The sequence below is a fragment of the Oncorhynchus mykiss genome, chromosome 2, assembly GCF_057628025.1.
Source record: "Oncorhynchus mykiss isolate SJ-2025 chromosome 2, ASM5762802v1, whole genome shotgun sequence".
Taxonomy (NCBI): domain Eukaryota; kingdom Metazoa; phylum Chordata; class Actinopteri; order Salmoniformes; family Salmonidae; genus Oncorhynchus; species Oncorhynchus mykiss.
The window spans coordinates 789500-816478 of NC_143023.1; the positions used below are offsets into that span (position 1 = coordinate 789500).

General features: G+C 46.0%; 1 protein-coding gene across 2 annotated transcripts in view; it reads left to right on the forward strand.

The window, feature by feature from the left end:
- The first annotated feature begins 825 nt into the window (after nt 1–825).
- LOC110511734 (exostosin-1a) overlaps nt 826–26979 on the forward strand; it is a 77392-nt gene continuing 51238 nt past the window's right edge. The window contains exons 1-2 of one of the 2 annotated variants that reach the window (XM_090215869.1): nt 1231–1586; nt 1747–3056. In XM_090215869.1, the coding sequence (XP_090071995.1) occupies nt 2107–3056 (950 nt within the window). In that variant the 5' untranslated portion in view covers nt 1231–1586; nt 1747–2106. Of the gene's footprint in view, nt 3057–26979 lie in introns of both variants that reach the window. The other variant, XM_090215866.1, reaches the window with a different exon arrangement.

A 26979-nucleotide genomic window follows, 5' to 3' on the forward strand; every position in this document is an offset into this window, starting at 1 on the left:
GGTATCCTGCACCGTCCATTCACAGTGTGCTGGTGGGAGCTAGTGGTATCCTGCACCGTCCAATCACAGTGTGCTGCTGGGAGCTAGTGGTATCCTGCACCTTTGCAGAACGCTTCCAACCAATTCAGCCGTAGTGTCTGGTGCTCTGCTGTGACAGGGCTCATCCTGTCTTCATTGCAGAGTTCCTCAAAGCCCAATCAGAATAGTGAGATTAGGGGGGGGGGGTCAGAGGTTGTGCTGAATGGGAACAACAGTGTATTAGTGCCCTGCAAGGAGAGATGCAAAGTGCTTTGCAAGTATTGTGCCAGTGTAGCAGATGGGAAGCTCACTCCTCAGCCTGAATGGCTCCGGTAGCTAGCTGAATGGCTCCGGTAGCTAGCTGAATGGCTCCGGTAGCTAACTGAATGGCTCCGGTAGCTAGCTGAATGGCTCCGGTAGCTAGCTGAATGGCTCCGGTAGCTAGCTTTTCGGTGACGACTGGATAAGACGCTTCAGAAGGGTGGTCAGTCACTGGGTGGTTTGTGAGGCAGAGCTCCTGGGGTTTTGAGCCCCAGTATGAGCTGAAAATCAAAAGGAAGCAGTTTTGTCTGTACTCTGCATTTGCATAAAGAATAAATTAGAATATAGTCCTAGACTATCATCAAGAGGATGAATGAAAATGAGTTAGAAATGTGTTTTTATTTTTTATTTCACCTTTATTTCACCAGGTAGGCTAGTTGAGAACAAGTTCTCATTTGCAACTGCGACCTGGCCAAGACAAAAGCAAAGCAATTTGACACAATACAACAACACAGAGTTACACATGGAGTAAACAAAACATACAGTCAATAATACAGTAGAACAAAAGAAAGTAAAAAGTTTATATACAGCGTGTGCAAATGAGGTAAGATAAGGGAGTTAAGGCAATAAATAGGCCATGGTGGCGAAGTAATTACAATATAGCAATTAAACACTGGAATGGTAGATGTGCAGAAGATGAATGTGCAAGTAGAGATACTGGCGTGCAAAGGAGCAAGATAAATAAATAACAGTTAGGAGAGGTCGAACCAAAATGTGCTGTTAAAATGAGATATATTTAAAATAAAAGCAATGCAATAGAGAAACCCTGTCATGCATCTCTAACCTCTAGGGTTAGGTTACTCTTGGCGGGTCTCCAGTTGTGAATGGGATGCGGAAGCCCCGCCTGTTTCGGTATATGACGCGAACCAATGAAAAAGCCCAGTGCGTTATGGAAGAACGTCATATCGTCATCAGACGCCGTAGGGTTGGAATGCCTCCGTGTGAGATCCAGAACAACTCACCAAACATTTTTTACAATTGGGATATGTTACGGATATGTTTCTTTCAAATGTGTAACAATAATTTCCCGACGCTTCAAGAGACTGCGTTGTCTTTCCTTGGACTAGGAGAGTAAATGAGAGAGAAATAGTGTTGTGAATGCTGCCAAGTCGAATTGCTTTCAACTATTGATTGAAGTGCAGAAATTCATATGGACCAGAAGGCTAGATATCAGGCTTGGTACCCTCCAACATTATGTTATATAGTTCGTTTGGACCATGGAGTAGTCCAACACGGACCGTTATAATGTGAGTCCTGAATCTCTGGATGTTTGGGCAAGCTAGCCAAGTTGGCTACATTCTTGTCGCCCCGTGTAGCTGGCTAGAAAATTGTGATTGTGTGTTGCTGGAGCGTTAGGCTACAAAGCAAGAAAGTGTAAGTGAAAACACCTGCTTCTTTTTCATACAGGCAGATGAAACACTGAAGACGAATCCGCTAATGGCATAAAGAAATGTAAGGTCCGGGTGCATCTTCAATCCCTAACTTACCAGGAAGGTAGTCTACTCCTAAGTGCTGGAAGATAGCCACTGTTAGCCATAACTATTGACAAGGGGAGAAGTAAATGATCATTATAAATCGCCCACATGCGCTGGATCAATCGTCGGCTTGGGGAAAGGAATCAGAAGGTGGTGGACGTGTTGAGCGCTAAACCCTTCCTGGCTGCAGGAAGATGGCGCAGCCGTTCAATTGGAAGTAGTGGCGAGAGGAGTGAAACTTCATCGGGGCTCGTTGGATTTACTAGACATCTCGACCCTGATCGAAGGACACATGCAGGCCAAAAAACGGTACTTAATTCTGTTCTCCGCCGGTGCGTGTCTCATTCTGTTGTTGTACTTTGGAGGGATGCAAACCCCGCTATCCAGAAGCAACAACCGGCGTGATGACCGCAGCCTCGATGGACACCACGGGAGTCCCCAGTGGCACCACTTCTCGGGGTCCCTGCAGCCGTTCAGCCCCTGGGACCAAATGGAGACCGAGGAGTACAACGTTCACATATCGCCACGACAGAAGAGGGATGTCATTTCGGGAGTTTATAACGGGAAACGTTGCCGGATGGACTCCTGCTTTGATTTTTCCTTGTGCAAAACCAACGGATTTAAAGTTTACCTTTACCCGCAACAGAAAGGAGAGAAGATGTCAGAGAGTTATCAGAATATTTTATCTTCCATTGAGGCTTCCAGGTTCTATACGTCTGACCCGGGACAGGCTTGTCTGTTTGTCCTGAGTTTGGACACTCTAGACAGGGACATTCTGTCTCCGCAGTATGTTCACAACCTCAGAACTAAAGTCCATAACTCGCATCTGTGGAATAACGGAAAGAATCACCTCATCTTCAACCTCTATTCGGGAACTTGGCCCGACTACACGGAAGATCTGGGCTTCGACTTTGGACAGGCCATGCTAGCCAAGGCAAGCATCGGCGCAGAGAACTTCAGACCCAATTTCGATGTCTCCATCCCTCTTTTTGGGAAAGACCACCCCAGCGCCGGAGGGGAGAGGGGCTTTTTAAAACACAACTCTATCCCACCGTACAGGAAATACATGCTTGTGTTCAAAGGGAAACGATACCTCACTGGAATCGGATCAGACACGAGGAATGCGTTATATCACGTCCATAACTCCGAGGACGTGGTGCTACTCACCACATGTAAACACGGGAAAGACTGGCAGAAGCACAAGGATGCCCGCTGTGACCTCGACAACGCCGAATATGACAAGTAAGTACATTACTATTGCCATGGTCCTGTATAGAGAGAGGTCTGTTGTCGTTTTAGATTTTTTTCAGGTAAATGTGAGGGTGGCAGTGTGACATCACTCACCAGCCTTGATGTGTGGCTGGCGTGGGACACATCAATGGATCAGTGTTGTCTGAGTTTGTTCGGACCCAAGGGAATTCATTAACTCAGTCGATATTGAAACAGATCTCATTAATAGAATGGAATAACAGTGATACTGCCCAGTGTGTTTATAACAGTGATACTGCCCAGTGTGTTTATAACAGTGGTACTGCCCAGTGTGTTTATATCAGTGGTACTGCCCAGTGTGTTTATAACAGTGATACTGCCCAGTGTGTTTATAACAGTGGTACTGCCCAGTGTGTTTATAGCAGTGGTACTGCCCAGTGTGTTTATAGCAGTGGTACTGCCCAGTGTGTTTATATCAGTGGTACTGCCCAGTGTGTTTATATCAGTGGTACTGCCCAGTGTGTTTATCAGTGGTACTGCCCAGTGTGTTTATATCAGTGGTACTGCCCAGTGTGTTTATAGCAGTGATACTGCCCAGTGTGTTTATAACAGTGATACTGCCCAGTGTGTTTATAGCAGTGGTACTGCCCAGCATGTTTATAACAGTGATACTGCCCAGTGTGTTTATAGCAGTGGTACTGCCCAGTGTGTTTAACAGTGATACTGCCCAGTGTGTTTATAGCAGTGATACTGCCCAGTGTGTTTATAGCAGTGGTACTGCCTAGTGTGTTTATAGCAGTGGTACTGCCCAGCATGTTTATAACAGTGATACTGCCCAGTGTGTTTATAACAGTGATACTGCCCAGTGTGTTTATAGCAGTGGTACTGCCCAGTGTGTTTATAGCAGTGGTACTGCCCAGTGTGTTTATAGCAGTGGTACTGCCCAGTGTGTTTATAGCAGTGGTACTGCCCAGTGTGTTAATAGCAGTGGTACTGCCCAGTGTGTTTATAGCAGTGGTACTGCCCAGTGTGTTTATAGCAGTGATACTGCCCAGTGTGTTTATAGCAGTGATACTGCCCAGTGTGTTTATAGCAGTGGTACTGCCCAGTGTGTTTATAACAGTGATACTGCCCAGTGTGTTTATAACAGTGTGTTTATAACAGTGATACTGCCCAGTGTGTTTATAACAGTGATACTGCCCAGTGTGTTTATAACAGTGGTACTGCCCAGTGTGTTTATAACAGTGGTACTGCCCAGTGTGTTTATAACAGTGATACTGCCCAGTGTGTTTATAACAGTGATACTGCCCAGTGTGTTTATAGCAGTGATACTGCCCAGCGTGTTTATAACAGTGTGTTTATAACAGTGATACTGCCCAGTGTGTTTATAACAGTGTGTTTATAACAGTGGTACTGCCCAGTGTGTTTATAATAGTGGTACTGCCCAGTGTGTTTATAACAGTGATACTGCCCAGTGTGTTTATAACAGTGATACTGCCCAGTGTGTTTATAACAGTGGTACTGCCCATTGTGTTTATAACAGTGATAGTGCCCAGTGTGTTTATAACAGTGATACTGCCCAGTGTGTTTATAGCAGTGATACTGCCCAGCGTGTTTATAACAGTGTGTTTATAACAGTGATACTGCCCAGTGTGTTTATAGCAGTGATACTGCCCAGTGTGTTTATAACAGTGTGTTTATAACAGTGATACTGCCCAGTGTGTTTATAACAGTGGTACTGCCCAGTGTGTTTATAACAGTGATACTGCCCAGTGTGTTTATAACAGTGATACTGCCCAGTGTGCTTATAACAGTGGTACTGCCCATTGTGTTTATAACAGTGATAGTGTCCAGTGTGTTTATAACAGTGATACTGCCCAGTGTGTTTATAGCAGTGATACTGCCCAGTGTGTTTATAACAGTGTGTTTATAACAGTGATACTGCCCAGTGTGTTTATAGCAGTGATACTGCCCAGTGTGTTTATAACAGTGTGTTTATAACAGTGATACTGCCCAGTGTGTTTATAACAGTGATACTGCCCAGTGTGTTTATAACAGTGATACTGCCCAGTGTGTTTATAACAGTGGTACTGCCCAGTGTGTTTATAACAGTGGTACTGCCCAGTGTGTTTATAACAGTGATACTGCCCAGTGTGTTTATAACAGTGATACTGCCCAGTGTGTTTATAACAGTGATACTGCCCAGTGTGTTTATAACAGTGGTACTGCCCAGTGTGTTTATAACAGTGGTACTGCCCAGTGTGTTTATAACAGTGATACTGCCCAGTGTGTTTATAGCAGTGATACTGCACAGTGTGTTTATAACAGTGGTACTGCCCAGTGTGTTTATAACAGTGGTACTGCCCAGTGTGTTTATAACAGTGATACTGCCCAGTGTGTTTATAACAGTGATACTGCCCAGTGTGTTTATAACAGTGGTACTGCCCAGTGTGTTTATAACAGTGATACTGCCCAGTGTGTTTATAACAGTGATACTGCCCAGTGTGTTTATAACAGTGGTACTGCCCAGTGTGTTTATAACAGTGATACTGCCCTGCGTGTTTATAACAGTGTGCTTATAACAGTGATACTGCCCAGTGTGTTTATAACAGTGATACTGCCCAGTGTGTTTGTTTTATACCGGTGAGACTCTCCCTGTTTGTTTCAGGTCGTATTGACAAGAACAATGTAGTGTTGAAAGCCAGTTGAAGGCCCACCACTCTGAAACCAGGAGGCAAAGTATGTTGAATCTTTGCATCCAAATTTGTCCCTTTTTATTGAACCAGATGGGTCTAATCTCCAGTCAACATCTAGAATTACCACTGCTGGTCTGATGGTGCTGCTAATATCAGTCACAGTCTACGATCAGTCACAGTCTACGATCAGTCACAGTCTACGATCAGGCAGCCAGTCACAGTCAGTCAGTCACAGTCTGTCAGCCAGACAGTCCAGTATCAGTCAGTCAGTCAGTCAGTCAGTCAGTCAGTCAGTCAGTCAGTCAGCCAGTCAGTCACAGACAGACTGATAGATACTGGACTATCAGTCAGTCAGTCACAGAGCTACTGCATATTGTTCCTGCTGCTCTGAGGTCAAACCCTTCTGAATGACCATGTTCAGGAAGCCCAGGTCCCTTCCCTGGCATTAAAACCGTCTGAATAAACTGACCCGGTCTCTGTTTAGTCAGTGGGCTCCCTGTCCTCCAGACCCTACAGTACTGTTGTTACTCTGACCGTGGCTCAGCTGGCACACGTTCATCAGGGCACAACGTTTTGAAACCTCTCCACTTTAAAACAAAACAAGCTCTTCTCATTGGACGATGTCCTCTTAGTCCCTCCGGCCTGTTTTGAGTCTTGTTTTCATTGCGTTTTATTGCCTTATGAACACAACCCTGCCCTGTGTGTTGGACTGTGGCTCATTGATGGGTTAGTGGGGTAGTCTGGTTACACTGCCCCGGTGACAGCAGGGAAAGCCTACCTCCCACTGTTGACTCAGTCACTTCCCAGCAGCAGGACCCCACTCTGTAGCTTGCTTCCCAATTGGCTCCCTATTCCCTAGTTAGTGCACTAGTTTTGACCAGGGCTGATAGGTCTCTGGCCAAAAGTAGTGCACTTATATAGGGAATAGGGAGCCATTTGGGATGCAGGCAATGGCCCCTGGAATGTGTCCTGTTTAAACTTCCTGACTGTGGTGGTGCTGTGTGTGGATGGTGCTGGGTGGCTTAGAGCTCTCCTACCCCAGCACGACGGGCCCCGACAGGATACATCGGGTTAGGGCCGGGCCTGTTTTCTTTCATCAGTAACTAGGGCCGGGCCCGTTTTCTTTCATCAGTAACTAAGGCCGGGCCTGTTTACTTCATCAGTAACTAGGGGCCAGGCCTGTTTACTTCATCAGTAACTAGGGGCCAGGCTTGGGGAACCCTAACATTTCTTTAACCTGAGACATTTCCAGTCCCGTCATGTCGGACTAAGATCATAACGTGGTGTCAGAAGTCCTTCAACCTCGTCAAATATAAAACACCACAGATTTTTATTTCACACCAACTAATAATGTTCCTTGAGTTTTGTCAGAGTTTTTAGAGTGACAACGTAACTAACTGCTAACTGCTCTCATGTCTCTTCATTGAGCAGAGCCGTTGCTATGGATACTCAGAGCGCCATGAGCAGAGTGCATGCAGAGCGAGTGGCGCAGGGAGCGAGTCACAGACTGACAGAAGCAGCTCATGGATTTACTGACGGAAGGAACTTATTTCGGACAGGGCCGGGGGTTTAAATTTGGCAGAAGCAATCGGGCCTGGATAGTGTAGGGCGTTGAGCGTCGTGGGTATGGGTAGGATTCCGGCTTAAAATACACGCAGGGCTCTAGTGTGGCTGTTTCTGTGTGGTGTGGGGCTGTCACTGTGTGGGGCTGTTACTGTGTGGGGCTGTTACTGTGTGGGGCTGTTACTGTGTGGGGCTGTTACTGTGTGGGGCTGTTTCTGTGTGGTGTGGGGCTGTTTCTGTGTGGGGCTGTTTCTGTGTGGTGTGGGGCTGTTTCTGTGTGGTGTGGGGCTGTGTGTGTGGTGTGAGGCTGTTTCTGTGTGCTGTGGGGCTGTGTGACCCCCCCCCCCCCACTATCAACCCTGCCTTCACAGGAAGGAACATTGTCTGCCCTTTATGGATCAGCTGAGGACCTACTATGCCTTCTGTCCACACAGATGAGCCGACAACAAGAACATCTACCCTGTAGACACTGGCCCACGTACACTACCAGTCATACGTTTGGACACACCTAATCATTCAAGGGGTTTTCTACATTGTTGAATAATAGTGAAGACATCAAAACTATGAAAAAACACACATGGAATCATATAGTAACCAAAGAAGTTTTGAGATTCTTTGAAGTAGCCACCCTTTTTGCCTTGACAGCTTTGCACACTCTTGGCATTCTCTCAACCAGCTTCATGAGGCAGTCACCTGGAATGCATTTCAATTAACAGGTGTGCCTTGTTAAAAGTTAATTTGTGTAATTTCTTTCCGTCTTAATGAGTTTGAGCCAATCAGTTGTTTTTGTGACTAGGTAGGGGTGGTATACAGAAGATAGCCCTATTTGGTAAAAGACCAAGTCCATATTATGGAAAGATGCATCGACCTGTCAACTGTTTCCAGGGAAACTAAGATGCATCGACCTCTCAACTGTTACCAGGGCGGCTAAGATGCATCGACCTGTCAACTGTTTCCAGGGAAACTAAGATTCATCGACCTGTCAACTGTTTCCAGGGAAACTAAGATGATGAAGAGGAGTCAAACCCTAACAAAGGAACATCACTTATGACTAATGTCCTAGAGATATATTGATAAAAGTCACCTTGTCCTAGAGATATATTGATAAAAGTCACCTTGTCCTAGAGATATATTGATGAAAGTCACCTTGTCCTAGAGAGATTGACATGGTAATTAAAACGCCACACCGGGGTAAACTACACCAAACACAGCCCTTATTTTAACTGTTTCTAAAATCCCCTATAGGGGGGGGAAAATGAATGGTGAGAGAAAGATTGGAACCATTTCCCTGTTTTTGACCCGCTAGGTTTTATGGGTATTATGACACCACCTCCACGGTGGGGCTCTATACCTCCAGTACCCTGCTGAAGTGAAGTCCTCTCAGCCAGAGGCTCTCCATTGGGATAAATACAGAGCTGGTACAGATACTGTATGACTCCATGTGAAAATGCTGCTAGCGTTCATGTTGAACAATTAAAAAATATATATATTTTAAACATTTTTTACCCCCTTTTTCTCCCCAATTTCGTGGTATCCAATTGTTAGTAGCTACTATCTTGTCTCATCGCTACAACTCCCGTACGGGCTCGGGAGAGACGAAGGTTGAGAGTCATGCGTCCTCCGATACACAACCCAACCAAGCCGCACTGCTTCTTAACACAGCGCGCATCCAACCCGGAAGCCAGCCGCACCAATGTGTCGGAGGAAACACCGTGCACCTGACAACCTTGGTTAGCGCGCTCTGCGCCCGGCCCGCCACAGGAGTCGCTGGTGCGCGATGAGACAAGGACATCCCTACCGGCCAAACCCTCCCTAACTCGGACGATGCTAGGCCAAGTGTGCGTCGCCCCACGGACCTCCCGGTCGCGGTCGGTTACGACAGAGCCTGGGCGCGAACCCAGAGTCTCTGGTGGCACAGCTGGCACTGCAGTACAGGGCCCTTAACCACTGCGCCACCCGGGAGGCCCATTGAACAATTTTTTATTACATTTCTCTTTATTTTCCAGTCTTTTATCTGATGCTTTCTACATTTTAATTTATAGCTTGTACCATTTCTGTATCCATACAAATCGGTAGAATATGTTATTTTTTGGTTCTGTGGAGTTGTGATCCTATGTGATGCACCTGGGCTCTGGTTTATACACACCTGGTCACATCACCTGGCTAATCACTTTTAAAGTTCTCCCAATCCTCTGTAAGATGTTTTTCCAATGGGGAATCCTTAAAGCTGGCTGGGGTTAGCGTGTCCTGTCTGAAGTCCAAGCCGTTAGCTCTGTGTGGACACAGACAGCAGACCTGGGAAGTGCTTCAATGGATGAAATGGGGTTTTTATGTTTCCACTGATACTTCCTCTTCGCCAGGAGGGACTACTATTTAGACTTCGGCTTATTGTAGGCTTACATGTGTTCAGTATAGCTAGTCCCAGATCTGGAGCTAGGCCCAGAGCTGTAGCTAGGCCCAGAGCTGAGGCTATGTTCAGTATAGCTAGGCCCAGATCTGAGGCTATGTTCAGTATAGCTAGGCCCAGATCTGAGGCTATGTTCAGTATAGCTAGGCCCAGAGCTGAGGCTATGCATGCATTGAAGAGGCCATAACAGAGAAATGGTTGGTCACCATGTTGACGCTGCATTGAAGAGGCCATAACAGAGAAATGATTGGTCAGAAAAGACTTCTATGACTAAATATACCAGCAGCCTACAACCTTGGATCGACTAGCAGGAAATAACCTTCATGACAACATAAACCTGTTTTATTATTCCCGTGTGACCCATACAGCATCTATCAAATGCATACTGAATGTCAACACAACACATATCCACAGGCTTCATAATACTGTGTGTTTAAAAACATTTTTGATCAGGCATTATATTACAAAGAAACAGAGATTCAGAGACCTAATGAGACAGGCATCCTGAAACGGCACCCTATTCCCTACATAGGGGACTTATTGACCCTAGTCAAAAGTAGTGCACTAAAAAGGGGACTAGGATGCCATTCGGGACACAGGCGTGGTTCCTATCTAGAGACTGGGTCAGATGGAGAGAGAGAGAGGGCAGTCTGGTTTACTAGCGAGAGACTGGGTCAGATGGAGAGAGAGGGCAGTCTGGTTTACTAGCTAGAGACTGGGTCAGATGGAGAGAGAGAGAGGGCAGTCTGGTTTACTAGCTAGAGACTGGGTCAGATGGAGAGAGAGAGGGCAGTCTGGTTTACTAGCTAGAGACTGGGTCAGATGGAGAGAGAGAGAGGGCAGTCTGGTTTAATAGCTAGAGACTAGGTCAGATGGAGAGAGAGAGGACAGTCTGGTTTAATAGCTAGAGACTGGGTCAGATGGAGAGAGAGAGAGAGGGTAGTCTGGTTGACTAGCTAGAGACTGGGTCAGATGGAGAGAGAGAGGGCAGTCTGGTTTGACCAGGCGGAAGCCATGTTATTTCTCCCTCACAGTGGCCCATTGTGGGACATATCCTGCTTTCCTCTCTCTCTGTCTATAAGGAAGTTATTGCCATCCTGCAGGGGTTCATCCTCTGATATTAATACCATATTAGAACTTAGTAATAACCTTTAAATACGTTATTGTAGTTGTTATTTATTATTATTATGGTTATTATTTATAATTATTATTATGGTTATTATTATTTATAATTATTATTATGGTTATTATTATTGTAATTGTTATTATTATTATGGTTATTATTATTTATAACTATTATTATGGTTATTATTATTTATAATTATTATTATGGTTATTATTATTTATAATTATTATTATGGTTATTATTATTTATAATTATTATTATGGTTATTATTATTTATAATTATTATTATGGTTATTATTATTTATAATTATTATTATGGTTATTATTATTTATAATTATTATTATGGTTATTATTATTTATAATTATTATTATGGTTATTATTATTTATAATTATTATTATGGTTATTATTATTTGTAATTATTATTATGGTTATTATTATTTATAATGATTATTATGGTTATTATTATTTGTAATTATTATTCTGGTTATTATTATTTATAATTATTATTATTATGGTTATTATTATTTATAATTATTATTATGGTTATTATTATTTATAATTATTATTATTATTGTAATTGTTATTATTTATAATTATTATTATGGTAATTATTATTGTAATTGTTATTTATTATTTATTGTTATTATTTATAATTATTATTATGGTTATTATTGTTTTTACTACTATTATTATTTGTTATTACTAGGCATACACTTGCCTTTTGAGAAATACTGAGAGGGATTCAGAAATGACTGTCTGCTTTAATACAAAAAACAACATCCTGAAGTAGAGAGACTTCATTCCCAGGAGGCTGTATGTGGTAATGAGAACCGTGGACTGACAGACTAGTGTAGCTGTCTAGAGGGCTAAAGAGACACACACACACAACATTCCTCTGGGAGCATTGTATACACGATGCAGGGGATTGGTGGCTTTTGGGTTTCAAAAGTGCCCAGGATAAAAAGCATCTCATAGAGAGGACAGGGCTGTAGAGACTGTTCCTGGAACAGAACAGAGCACCTGTATCAATCCTACAATAGAGAGGACAGGGCTGTAGAGACTGTTCCTGGAACAGAACACCTTGGTCAATCCTACAATAGAGAGGACAGGACTGTAGAGACTGTTCCTGGAACAGAACAGAACACCGGTATCAATCCTACAATAGAGAGGACAGGACTGTAGAGACTGTTCCTGGAACAGAACAGAACACCGGTATCAATCCTACAATAGAGAGGACAGGACTGTAGAAACTGTTCCTGGAACAGAACAGAACACCTGTATCAACCCTACAATAGAGAGGACAGGACTGTAGAGACTGTTCCTGGAACAGAACAGAACACCTGTATCAACCCTACAATAGAGGGGACAGGACTGTAGAGACTGTTCCTGGAACAGAACAGAACACCTGTATCAACCCTACAATAGAGGGGACAGGACTGTAGAGACTGTTCCTGGAACAGAACACCTGTATCAATCCTACAATAGAGAGGACAGGGCTGTAGAGACTGTTCCTGGAACAGAACACCTGTATCAATCCTACAATAGAGAGGACAGGACTGTAGAGACTGTTCCTGGAACAGAACAGAACACCTGTATCAACCCTACAATAGAGGGGACAGGACTGTAGAGACTGTTCCTGGAACAGAACACCTGTATCAATCCTACAATAGAGAGGACAGGGCTGTAGAGACTGTTCCTGGAACAGAACACCTGTATCAATCCTACAATAGAGAGGACAGGGCTGTAGAGACTGTTCCTGGAACAGAACAGAACACCTGTATCAATCCTACAATAGAGAGGACAGGACTGTAGAGACTGTTCCTGGAACAGAACACCTGTATCAATCCTACAATAGAGAGGACAGGACTGTAGAGACTGTTCCTGGAACAGAACAGAACACCTGTATCAACCCTACAATAGAGAGGACAGGGCTGTAGAGACTGTTCCTGGAACAGAACACCTGTATCAATCCTACAATAGAGAGGACAGGACTGTAGAGACTGTTCCTGGAACAGAACAGAACACCTGTATCAATCCTACAATAGAGAGGACAGGACTGTAGAGACTGTTCCTGGAACAGAACACCTGTATCAACCCTACAATAGAGAGGACAGGACTGTAGAGACTGTTCCTGGAACAGAACAGAACACCTGTATCAACCCTACAATAGAGAGGACAGGGCTGTAGAGACTGTTCCTGGAACAGAACAGAACACCTGTATCAATCCTACAATAGAGAGGACAGGGCTGTAGAGACTGTTCCTGGAACAGAACACCTTAGTCAATCCTACAATAGAGAGGACAGGACTGTAGAGACTGTTCCTGGAACAGAACAGAACACCTGTATCAACCCTACAATAGAGAGGACAGGGCTGTAGAGACTGTTCCTGGAACAGAACACCTGTATCAATCCTACAATAGAGAGGACAGGACTGTAGAGACTGTTCCTGGAACAGAACAGAACACCTGTATCAACCCTACAATAGAGAGGACAGGACTGTAGAGACTGTTCCTGGAACAGAACAGAGCACCTGTATCAATCCTACAATAGAGAGGACAGGGCTGTAGAGACTGTTCCTGGAACAGAACAGAGCACCTTAGTCAATCCTACAATAGAGAGGACAGGACTGTAGAGACTGTTCCTGGAACAGAACACCTGTATCAATCCTACAATAGAGGGGACAGGACTGTAGAGACTGTTCCTGGAACAGAACAGAACAGCGGTATCAATCCTACAATAGAGGGGACAGGACTGTAGAGACTGTTCCTGGAACAGAACAGAACAGCGGTATCAATCACGTTAGGATGGACATGAGCAGAAAATGAGTTCTCTGGGGACGTTTGTTGTCTACAATTAGAAAAGTATGTTTGATCTGAGCGCTCTCCTTTCATCCCTCTTGAACACAGTATCTCTCCTCATACAGAGACTGATGTTAGGAGACAGACAGACAGGCCGACAGACAGGAAGACAGACAGGCCGACAGACAGGCCGACAGACAGACAGGCCAGCAGACAGGCCGACAGACAGGAAGACAGACAGACAGGCCGGCAGACAGGCCGACAGACAGACAGGCCAGCAGACAGGCCGACAGACAGGAAGACAGACAGACAGGCCGGCAGACAGGCCGACAGACAGACAGGCCGGCAGACAGGCCGACAGACAGACAGAGAGAGAGCCCTGACATTTCTCTGGTGAAGTGATGAGCATCGCATATATCCACCACATTTTGAGTTTCACATGTACACTTCAAACAGCCTGCTGGTGGGGGGGGGGGGGTAAGCTAGGAAATGGTGGAAAATTTAGGTCAGATAAATGATCCTCTTTCTGACATTTATCTGATGCAGAAGATCCCAAAGAAGCGATCTCATTTGAGTGAGAGGTGAGAGAGGATGATGAAAGCTTTGTGGCATATTCTATTTTATTACTTAGCCTATGTCTATCTATGTTATTACTTAGCCTATGTCTATCTATGTTATTACTTAGGCTAAGTAATGACCTACATAGGCTAAGTAATAACATACATAGGCTAAGTAATAACATAGGCTATCTATGTTATTACTTAGCCTATGTCTATTTGAATTTCAGTGGGTGAGTTTTAAGAGCTGTCAGCCAGTTCCCTTTTTAAATATTGTGGCAGCAGTTTGTCGTCTGCCCCTCTTCCCATCTCCTCTGACGATGGGATGGGTCCTAAACCTACTCCTAGCTAGCTGTTCATCCCTGTGTTTAGTTAAATATTGTGGCAGCAGTTTGTCGTCTGCCCCTCTTCCCATCTCCTCTGACGATGGGTCCTAAACCTACTCCTAGCTAGCTGTTCATTACTGTGTTTAGTTAAGTATTGCCATGCTTGATGTGAATGTCACAGATCAGCTGGGACCTCTCTGTATCATTCTGCATCTGACCAAGGCAACCCAGAGCTGTAAATAGCCTATATGGCTCTGTTCTGAGGCAACCTGCCTTTTCAAAGTATGCAGGTCCCTTTAATGCAAAATCTTTGTCTCTGGTTGGTCCACGGCTCTTCCTAGGAGTCTCTGGTTGGTCCACGGCTCTTCCTAAGGGTCTCTGGTTGGTCCACGGCTCTTCCTAAGGGTCTCTGGTTGGTCCACGGCTCTTCCTAAGGGTCTCTGGTTGGTCCACGGCTCTTCCGGAGGTCTCTGGTTGGTCCACGGCTCTTCCGGAGGTCTCTGGTTGGTCCACGGCTCTTCCGGAGGTCTCTGGTTGGTCCCCGGCTCTTCCTAAGGGTCTCTGGTTGGTCCACGGCTCTTCCGGAGGTCTCTGGTTGGTCCACGGCTCTTCCGGAGGTCTCTGGTTGGTCCACGGCTCTTCCGGAGGTCTCTGGTTGGTCCACGGCTCTTCCGGGGGTCTCTGGTTGGTCCACGGCTTTTCCAGAGGTCTCCTGTTGCCCTAGCTAGCTAGCTTCTGTTGTCCTAGCTAGCCGAGTACTGGTGTCCTAGCTAGCTAGCTCCTGTTGTCCTAGCCAGCTAGCTCCTGTTATCCTAGCTAGCTGAGTTCTGGAGTCCTAGCTAGCTAACTCCTGTTGTCCTAGCTAGCTGAGTACTGGAGTCCTAGCTAGCTAACTCCTGTTGTCCTAGCTAGCTGAGTACTGGAGTCCTAGCTAGCTAGCTAGCTCATGTTGTCCTAGCTAGCTGAGTACTGGAGTCCTGGTTGAAAAATGGACCTATAGAAGTATAAAGAGACGTTCCTGCCGAATTGTGGGCCGCAAAACACAACCTTTTCCCTAGGGCAGGGATGATTTCTGTCTGTCTACCCGACTGCCCTTCCCCCCGTCTGCCTGTCTACCCGACTGCCCTTCCCCCCGACTGCCCTTCCCCCCGACTGCCCTTCCCCCCGACTGCCCTTCCCCCCGACTGCCCGTCTCCCCGACTGCCCGTCTCCCCGACTGCCTGTCTCCCCGTCTCCGGGTCTGCCTGCTCCATTGCCCAGCTCTGTCCTGAGGGGGTTGGTTGGAGAGAACACGTTGGCCTGCAGCAGCACATCATCAGGGTTTAGTTTAGCCAATACCCAGGATTAAACTTCTCTATAAATACTTCTATCAGACTAACGTCATTCAGTGGCATCTCTCTCTCTCTCTGTCTTCAGTCTCTCTCTCTTCCTCTCTCTTCAGTCTCTCTCTCTCTTCCTCTCTCTTCAGTCTCTCTCTCTCTTCCTCTCTCTTCAGTCTCTCTCTCTTCAGTCTCTCTCTCTTCCTCTCTCTTCAGTCTCTCTCTCTCTCTTCAGTCTCTCTCTCTCTCTCGTTCGCTCGCGCTTGGCACTGCCTCTTAATTGGAACCATGCTGGCAGCTTTCAGTTTCAGGTTAAACATTTGATATCCTCAGCCTCCTGGCGTGACTTTCCCTTTCTCAGGGCTCACAATCTACAGTGTCCTACGCGGTAGTGGCTCGTGTCCTACGCGGTAGTGGCTCGTGTCCTACGCGGTAGTGGCTCGTGTCCTACGCGGTAGTGGCTCGTGTCCTACGTGGTAGTGGCTCGTGTCCTACGTGGTAGTGGCTCGTGTCCTACGTGGTAGTGGCTCGTGTCCTACGCGGTAGTGGCTCGTGTCCTACGCGGTAGTGGCTCGTGTCCTACGCGGTGGTGGCTCGTGTCCTACGCGGTGGTGGCTCGTGTCCTACGCGGTTGTGGCTCGTGTCCTACGCGGTAGTGACTCGTGTCCTACGCGGTAGTGGCTCGTGTCCTACGCGGTGGTGGCTCGTGTCCTACGCGGTGGTGACTCGTGTCCTACGCGGTTGTGGCTCGTGTCCTACGCGGTAGTGGCTCGTGCCCTACGCGGTAGTGGCTCGTGTCCTACGCGGTAGTGGCTCGTGTCCTACGCGGTAGTGGCTCGTGTCCTACGCGGTAGTGGCTCGTGCCCTACGCGGCAGTGACTCGTGCCCTACGCGGTGACTTGTAGCTGTGAGAGGATGGGCCATATTGCACAGTAGTGTATGTAAGGAGCAATAGTTTCCACAAAGTCAAAATGAGGAGAAGGTACTCAGAGTCTCTCTGGGGAGAATGAAGAGACGCTACTCACCGAGTCTCTCTGGGGAGAATGAAGAGACGGTACTCACGGAGTCTCTCTGGCTGTATTCTACATACTGCAGGGTACACAGTGGTAAAGTATTGACATGTAGATGAGGTAGAATGAAGAGACGGTACACACTGAGTCGTGACTCACTCCGCCAGCTGGTACAGACGACAGGGTGTCTCAAACTAATGACGATGGACAGCAGGAAGTCGAATGACAAAAAAAATAATTTAGCTATGTCATTTAGTTAATCATCTCTGTAACTTGGCTTTGTGATGGCTTTGTGATTCTCTACAGAGGCAGTAGCTACTAGCTAGCTACTAGTTTATCACCCTGTGGCGCTCTGGAGCATCCCGTCTTGTAAATATATCTCAGCTGTGGGGGGGTTTTCCCCCCCATGTTGACCAACCATTCTAATCTGTCCAGAGGTTATGTGATATTTGTTAACATGTTTGATTTAGAGACCTGCCTCTTTCCCCAGTAGAACGACATTTTAATGAGAGGGAAAATAAATCCCCCTGTGTTTCCTTCCTCGTCCAGAGGACTGGGCTTTCCCCGATGTGTTAATGATATGTGTTAATGATATGTGTTTATTAGGCATTGCAGGGTACTTTCTTTTAACAACATACAAACTTGCAAGGATGATTGTGTATTTTTTTTAAATTATTTTTTTAATGGTCTTATCAAAACAACTGTAATGCAGACCAAAGATTATGTCTTATGCAACTGATAACGTCTTCCTTGGCTCACTGTGGACAAGAGTAATGAAAGGCGGAGAGCAGATGTCCCCACGCACTGCAGTTTCACGGTTGAAGTGCTGGTTGAATCTGTGGCGTGTAGCATATAGCTTAGGCCTAGGCATGTTGAACACTTTCCATGTAGCCTTGGCATATTGAACACTTTCCATGTAGCCTAGGCATATTGAACACTTTCCATGTAGCCTTGGCATATGGAACACTTCCCATGTAGCCTAGGCATATTGACCACTTCCCATATAGCCTACTGTAGGCATATTGAACACTTCCCATATAGCATAGACATATTGAACACTTTCCATATAGCCTACTGTAGGCATATTGAACACTTCCCATATAGCATAGGCATATTGAACACTTCCCATATAGCATAGACATATTGAACACTTCCCATATAGCCTAGGCATATTGAACACTTCCCATATAGCCTACTGTAGGCATATTGTACACTTCCCATATAGCCTACTGTAGACCTACGGAACACTTGCCGTGTAGTTTACTGTAGACCTACGGAACACTTGCCGTGTAGTTTACTGTAGACCTACGGAACACTTGCCGTGTAGCCTACTGTAGACCTACGGAACACTTGCTGTGTAGCTTACTGTAGACCTACGGAACACTTGCCGTGTAGCCTACTGTAGACCTACGGAACACTTGCTGTGTAGCTTACTGTAGACCTACGGAACACTTGCCGTGTAGTTTACTGTAGACCTACGGAACACTTGCCGTGTAGCCTACTGTAGACCTAGGGAACATTTCCCGTGTAGCCTAGACATATTGACAATCAGGCCGTTCTGTCCCATAGGGCTCTCAAACGGCACCATATTCACTACCCCATATGGCTCTGGCCAAAAGTAGTGCCCTACCCCATAGGGCTCTGGTCAAAAGTAGTGCCCTACCCCATAGGGCACTGGTCTAAAGTGGTGCCCTGCCCCATAGGGCTCTGGTCTAAAGTAGTGCCCTACCCCATAATGCTCTGGTCTAAAGTAGTGCCCTGTCCCATAGGGCTCTGGTCTAAAGTAGTGTCCTATGTAAGATTTGGGATGTAGTCATGTTGTTTGGTGTCAGGAAATACCCAGTCTCTTTTTAGAGAGATCTAACAGAGTGACATGTTGTCTTTAAACTACTGGATGTGTTGAGTCCCTGCTGGGAAGTGTTTAAATCCTAGGTTGTATACCGTATAGGTCCTTTTAGGACTGGGTTGTATACCGTATAGGTCCATTTAGGTCCTAGGTTGTATACCGTATAGGTCCATTTAGGACTAGGTTGTATACCTTATAGGTCCATTTAGGACTGGGTTGTATACCTTATAGGTCCATTTAGGTCCTAGGTTGTATACCTTATAGGTCCATTTTAGGACTAGGTTGTATACCTTATAGGTCCATTTAGGTCCTAGGTTGTATACCATATAGGTCCATTTAGGACTAGGTTGTATACCATATAGGTCCATTTAGGTCCTAGGTTGTATACCTTATAGGTCCATTTAGGACTGGGTTGTATACCGTATAGGTCCATTTAGGACTGGATTGTATACCATATATGTCCATTTAGGACTGGATTGTATACCATATATGTCCATTTAGGACTGGATTGTATACCATATATGTCCATTTAGGACTAGGTTGTATACCTTATAGGTCCATTTAGGACTAGGTTGTATACCTTATAGGTCCATTTAGGACTGGGTGGTTTTACCTTCTGTAACGGTATTTGAGTGTTTGGTTTGTTAAATGGGATACGCAGTGTGTAAAGTCCATTTTTATAGTTTACTTGGCTCCTTGAGTCATTACTCTCCGCTTCCCACACAGACCTAGCCCCGCCCCGCCCTGCCCCGCCCCGCCCCGCTGCGATTCAAGGAGCGCCTTTGTTGTTCCTCGCCCACAACACACTTGTGTTCAGTCTCTGCATGGTCAATGCAGCGCATGTAACCATGTTGATGACAACGATGCTGTTTTCTCTTTGCATCTTAATATAAATCCACTAGTGTTCTATAGTGACACTATTAGTTTGTGTTTCTTACATCTGCAAACATCTAGTTTGTCTTTTTTCTTAGCAAGTTGGGCCTGAGTCATGTTAGCAGCTCTTAACCCTGATTGGTCCAGTAAGTCGCTCTGGAGAAGAGCGCCTGCTAAATAACTCAAATGTAAAAGTTGAATTGAACAGTATTTAACCAATCAGAATGGAGAAAGACCCATTGACATCACTTAGAATGTGTGTGTGTTGCCACCCTGGGATCACTCACTTCTCCTAAAGCACCCTGGGATCACTCACTACTCCTAAAGCACCCTGGGATCACTCACTACTCCTAAAGCACCCTGGGATCACTCACTACTCTTAAAGCACCCTGGGATCACTCACTACTCCTAAAGCACCCTGGGATCACTCACTACTCATAAAGCACCCTGGGATCACTCACTACTCCTAAAGCACCCTGGGATCACTCACTACTCATAAAGCACCCTGGGATCACTCACTACTCATAAAGCACCCTCGGATCACTCACTACTCATAAAGCACCCTGGGATCACTCACTACTCCTAAAGCACCCTGGGATCACTCACTACTCACTACTCCTAAAGAACCCTAGGATCACTCACTACTCATAAAGCACCCTGGGATCACTCACTACTCCTAAAGCACCCTGGGATCACTCACTACTCATAAAGCACCCCAGGATCACTCACTACTCCTAAAGCACCCCAGGATCACTCACTACTCCTAAAGCACCCCAGGATCACTCACTACTCATAAAGCACCCCAGGATCACTCACTACTCCTAAAGCACCCTGGGATCACTCACTACTCCTAAAGCACCCTGGGATCACTCACTACTCATAAAGCACCCTGGGATCACTCACTACTCATAAAGCTCCCTAGGATCACTCACTACTCCTAAAGCACCCTGGGATCACTCACTACTCCTAAAGCACCCTGGGATCACTCACTACTCCTAAAGCACCCCAGGATCACTCACTACTCCTAAAGCACCCTGGGATCACTCACTACTCCTAAAGCACCCCAGGATCACTCACTACTCCTAAAGCACCCTGGGATCACTCACTACTCCTAAAGCACCCTGGGATCACTCACTACTCATAAAGCACCCTGGGATCACTCACTACTCATAAAGCTCCCTAGGATCACTCACTACTCCTAAAGCACCCTGGGATCACTCACTACTCCTAAAGCACCCTGGGATCACTCACTACTCCTAAAGCACCCTGGGATCACTCACTACTCATAAAGCACCCTCGGATCACTCACTACTCATAGAGCACCCTGGGTCCATATCGCCCAGCCCTAGCTCCATTCCCGTCTCCCTCCCACACTGTGACTGATATGTGTGTCTCTGACGGGAGTCTCCGGCTGACTCCGGCATCATGATTAAACCAGGGAGTCGAGCCTGGGCATGTTCTCTAACAACCAGGACTAGAATTTAAGACCCGGGACACTGGAATGCTCTGAAAGTGAAGACTGGGTCAACCTCTAATGATCTCTATAGACTTCTTTAGGACAAACGTGCACGTCTAGTTGTAGGTGACTGTTTAAAGTGGAGAGTACCCTGGTTTGAGGCTCTCGACTACAGAAACCAACCTGATTTCCCTGGTGATCATTTTCCATAGTTTGCTACATTATACTTTTAAATTATTTTATAAAGATCTTTCTCAGTAAACCGAATGTGGGCCTCTACACGCCTGAGGAGGGAAAAGCTGAGCTTGTCGAATTCAGATCCATGCTGTGTGTTCAGGCTGTGTGTTCCTACCATCATCCATCACAATAAGGCAATGTGTTCAACTCTCCTAACTACTGCAGTAGTACTTAATATATATATACAACCATCATCAACTCTCCTAACTACTGCAGTAGTACTTAATATATATACAACTATTATCAACTCTCCTAACTACTGCAGTAGTACTTAATATATATACAACTATTATCAACTCTCCTAACTACTGCAGTAGTACTTAATATATATACAACCATTATCAACTCTCCTAACTACTGCAGTAGTACTTAATATATATACAACCATCATCAACTATCCTAACTACTGCAGTAGTACTTAATATATATACAACTATTATCAACTATCCTAACTACTGCAGTAGTACTTAATATATATACAACCATCATCAACTATCCTAACTACTGCAGTAGTACTTAATATATATACAACTATTATCAACTCTCCTAACTACTGCAGTAGTACTTAATATATATATACAACCATCATCAACTCTCCTAACTACTGCAGTAGTACTTAATATATATACAACTATTATCAACTATCCTAACTACTGCAGTAGTACTTAATATATTTACAACCATCATCAACTATCCTAACTACTGCAGTAGTACTTAATATATATACAACCATCATCAACTATCCTAACTACTGCAGTAGTACTTAATATATATATACAACCATCAGCCAACCAGCGCAGGTCCATCGTTAGGCCCAACCATCAGCCAACCAGCGCAGGTCCATCGTTAGGCCCAACCATCAGCCAACCAGCGCAGGTCCATCGTTAGGCCCAACCATCAGCCAACCAGCGCAGGTCCTTCGTTAGGCCCAACCATCAGCCAACCAGCGCAGGTCCATCGTTAGGCCCAACCATCAGCCAACCAGCGCAGGTCCATCGTTAGGCCCAACCATCAGCCAACCAGCGCAGGTCCATCGTTAGGCCCAACCATCAGCCAACCAGCGCAGGTCCATCGTTAGGCCCAACCATCAGCCAACCAGCGCAGGTCCATCGTTAGGCCCAACCATCAGCCAACCAGCGCAGGTCCATCATTAGGCCCAACCATCAGCCAACCAGCGCAGGTCCATCGTTAGGCCCAACCATCAGCCAACCAGCGCAGGTCCATCGTTAAGCCCAACCATCAGTCAACCAGCGCAGGTCCATCGTTAGGCCCAACCATCAGCCAACCAGCGCAGGTCCATCGTTAGGCCCAACCATCAGCCAACCAGCGCAGGTCCTTCGTTAGGCCCAACCATCAGCCAACCAGCGCAGGTCCATCGTTAGGCCCAACCATCAGCCAACCAGCGCAGGTCCATCGTTAGGCCCAACCATCAGCCAACCAGCGCAGGTCCATCGTTAGGCCCAACCATCAGCCAACCAGCGCAGGTCCATCGTTAGGCCCAACCATCAGCCAACCAGCGCAGGTCCATCGTTATTCCCAACCATCAGCCAATCAGCGCAGGTCCATCGTTAGGCCCAACCATCAGCCAACCAGCGCAGGTCCATCGTTAGGCCCAACCATCAGCCAACCAGCGCAGGTCCAACCATCAGCCAATCAGCGCAGGTCCATCGTTAGGCCCAACCCATCTCCCTGTAGAGGAGCCAATGTTTTGAACATACACAGGTTTCAGACGACCAACAATCAGCCAACCAGCGCAGGTCCAACCATCAGCCAATCAGCGCAGGTCCAACCATCAGCCAATCAGCGCAGGTCCAACCATCTGAGCGGTTTCTGAGGATTCTGTGTTTGTGGTGTGTTTCTGATTGATTTTCTCCTGTGTCATTTGTCTTCGTTCTGACTCCACTTGCTTTTGACTCCCGTGGATTTTACCGCAGCAAACGGACCAATAACTCGTAACATCCGTGAGTTATAGACCCGCGGAGAGGAGCCTGGGGAGAGGAGCCTGGGGAGAGGATCAACTGGATGTGTTGGTGAACAGGGCGAATAGGGCACAAGGATTATCAGGTGGTCATACTGCAGGGATTATAGAGAACTATAGCTGTTATCAGCTGGTCATACTGCAGGGATTATAGAAAACTATAGCTGTAACCAGCTGGTCATACTGCAGGGATTATAGAAAACTATAGCTGTTACCAGCTGGTCATACTGCAGGGATTATAGAAAACTATAGCTGTTACCAGCTGGTCATACTGCAGGGATTATAGAAAACTATAGCTGTAACCAACTGGTCATACTGCAGGGATTATAGAGAACTATAGCTGTAACCAGCTGGTCATACTGCAGGGATTATAGAAAACTATAGCTGTAACCAGCTGGTCATACTGCAGGGATTATATAGAACTATAGCTGTTACCAGCTGGTCATACTGCAGGGATTATAGAGAACTATAGCTGTTACCAGCTGGTCATACTGCAGGGATTATAGAAAACTATAGCTGTTACCAGCTGGTCATACTGCAGGGATTATATAGAACTATAGCTGTAACCAGCTGGTCATACTGCAGGGATTATAGAGAACTATAGCTGTTACCAGCTGGTCATACTGCAGGGATTATAGAAAACTATAGCTGTTACCAGCTGGTCATACTGCAGGGATTATAGAGAACTATAGCTGTTACCAGCTGGTCATACTGCAGGGATTATAGAAAACTATAGCTGTTACCAGCTGGTCATACTGCAGGGATTATAGAGAACTATAGCTGTTTCCAGCTGGTCAAACTGCAGGGATTATATAAAACTATAGCTGTTACCAGCTGGTCATACTGCAGGGATTATATAGAACTATAGCTGTTACCAGCTGGTCATACTGCAGGGATTATAGAAAACTATAGCTGTTACCAGTTGGTCATACTGCAGGGATTATAGAAAACTATAGCTGTTACCAGCTGGTCATACTGCAGGGACTATAGAGAACTATAGCTGTAACCAGCTGGTCATACTGCAGGGATTATAGAAAACTATAGCTGTAACCAGCTGGTCATACTGCAGGGATTATAGAGAACTATAGCTGTTACCAGCTGGTCATACTGCAGGGATTATAGAGAACTATAGCTGTTACCAGCTGGTCATACTGCAGGGATTATAGAAAACTATAGCTGTTACCAGCTGGTCATACTGCAGGGATTATATAGAACTATAGCTGTAACCAGCTGGTCATACTGCAGGGATTATAGAAAACTATAGCTGTTACCAGCTGGTCATACTGCAGGGATTATAGAAAACTATAGCTGTTACCAGCTGGTCATACTGCAGGGATTATATAGAACTATAGCTGTTACCAGCTGGTCATACTGCAGGGATTATAGAGAACTATAGCTGTTACCAGCTGGTCATACTGCAGGGATTATAGAAAACTATAGCTGTTACCAGCTGGTCATACTGCAGGGATTATAGAGAACTATAGCTGTTACCAGCTGGTCATACTGCAGGGATTATAGAAAACTATAGCTGTTACCAGCTGGTCATACTGCAGGGATTATATAGAACTATAGCTGTGGAATTAAAGAGAATGACGGATGAAAAGCGATCCAATCGGGATTTGTTATCCGAGAAGCAGTGTCATCTGTCCCAAGTCTCTCCTCTCCATCACTAGTTAACCCTTTTCATCGTGTGCCCCATGCTGACTGCTGGGATTGAATCAGCAGCTGTACCATTTATGGAGCTGTCGAAGGTTTTGGGCTTCGTCTGTTTTAAACTGACACAATGTCAATGGGTTGGACCTCGTCTGTTTTAAACTGACACAATGTCAATGGGTTGGACCTCGTCTGTTTTAAACTGACACAATGTCAATGGGTTGGACCTTGTCTGTTTTAAACTGACACAATGTCTTTGGGTTGGACGTCGTCTGTTTTAAACTGACACAATGTCAATGGGTTGGACCTTGTCTGTTTTAAACTGACACAATGTCAATGGGTTGGACCTTGTCTGTTTTAAACTGACACAATGCCAATGGGTTGGACCTTGTCTGTTTTAAACTGACACAATGCCAATGGGTTGGACGTCGTCTGTTTTAAACTGACACAATGTCAATGGGTTGGACGTCGTCTGTTTTAAACTGACACAATGTCAATGGGTTGGACGTCGTCTGTTTTAAACTGACACAATGTCAATGGGTTGGACGTCGTCTGTTTTAAACTGACACAATGTCAATGGGTTGGACGTCGTCTGTTTTAAACTGACACAATGCCAATGGGTTGGACGTCGTCTGTTTTTGAAGTTTTAGATGTCCAGCAGACTTCATAGATCAAATAAAATGTATTTATAAAGCCCTTCGTACATCAGCTGATATCTCAAAGTGCTGTACAGAAACCCAGCTGAAAACCCCCAAACAGCAAGCAATGCAGGTGTAGAAGCACGGTGGCTAGGAAAAACTCCCTAGAAAGGCCAGAACCTAGGAAGAAACCTAGAGAGGAACCAGGCTATGTGGGGTGGGCCAGTCCTCTTTTGGCTGTGCCGGGTGGAGATTATAACAGAACATGGCCAAGATGTTCAAATGTTCATAAATGACCAGCATGGTCAAATAATAACAATCACAGAGACCAATGATGGGCTACTTCAAGCACATTTGAGGCTGGTGGTCATGTTTGACGAGTGGTGAAACCTAATGCTTTGCTTCCCTGTTTCCAGTCACCGAGCAGCGGTATGAGCCCTGCTGGAAGGGAGGGAGGTGGAGACGGGTAGAGGGCATTGCCATTGTTTACTTAGCTTTCCCCTGTGTTCTGACAAGATGATGTATCTGTGGACCTTGGCAGCTCCATGCGCAGGTGATGTATTTGACTTGGAATGCTCTGGGTAGATATTATGCTCATAACCAGCCAGCCAGACGCAGTCAGAGCCAGCCAGCCAGCCAGTCACATAACCAGCCAGCCAGACGCAGTCAGAGCCAGCCAGCCAGTCACATAACCAGCCAGCCAGACGCAGTCAGAGCCAGCCAGCCAGATGCAGTCAGAGCCAGTCACATAACCAGCCAGCCAGACGCCGTCAGAGCCAGTCACATAACCAGCCAGCCAGACACATAACCAGACAGCCAGTCACATAACCAGCCAGCCAGACGCCGTCAGAGCCAGTCACATAACCAGCCAGCCAGACACATAACCAGACAGTCAGTCATATAACCAGCCAGCCAGCCGGTCACAGTATGGAATCAGCCAACCAGCCAGCCTCAGAACCAACTAGTCAGCTACAGAGCAGAACCAGCCATCCAGCAGCCAGCCAGTCACAGTATGGAATCAGCCAACCAGGAATATAGCATAGCCAGGCAGCTACAGAGCCAACCAGGAATATAGCACAGCCAGGCAGCTACAGAGCAGAGCCAGCCAGGACTATAGCATAGCCAGGCAGCTACAGAGCAGAGCCAGCCAGTCAGCTACAGAGTAGAGCCAGCCAGTCAGCTACAGAGCAGAGCCAGCCAGGAATATAGCATAGCCAGGCAGCTACAGAGCCAACCAGGAATATAGCACAGCCAGGCAGCTACAGCGCCAACAGGAATATAGCATAGCCAGGCAGCTACAGAGCCAACCAGGAATACAGCACAGCCAGTCAGCTACAGAGCCAACCAGGAATATAGCACAGCCAGGCAGCTACAGCGCCAACCAGGAATATAGCACAGCCAGGCAGCTACAGAGCCAACCAGGAATATAGCACAGCCAGGCAGCTACAGAGCCAACCAGGAATATAGCAC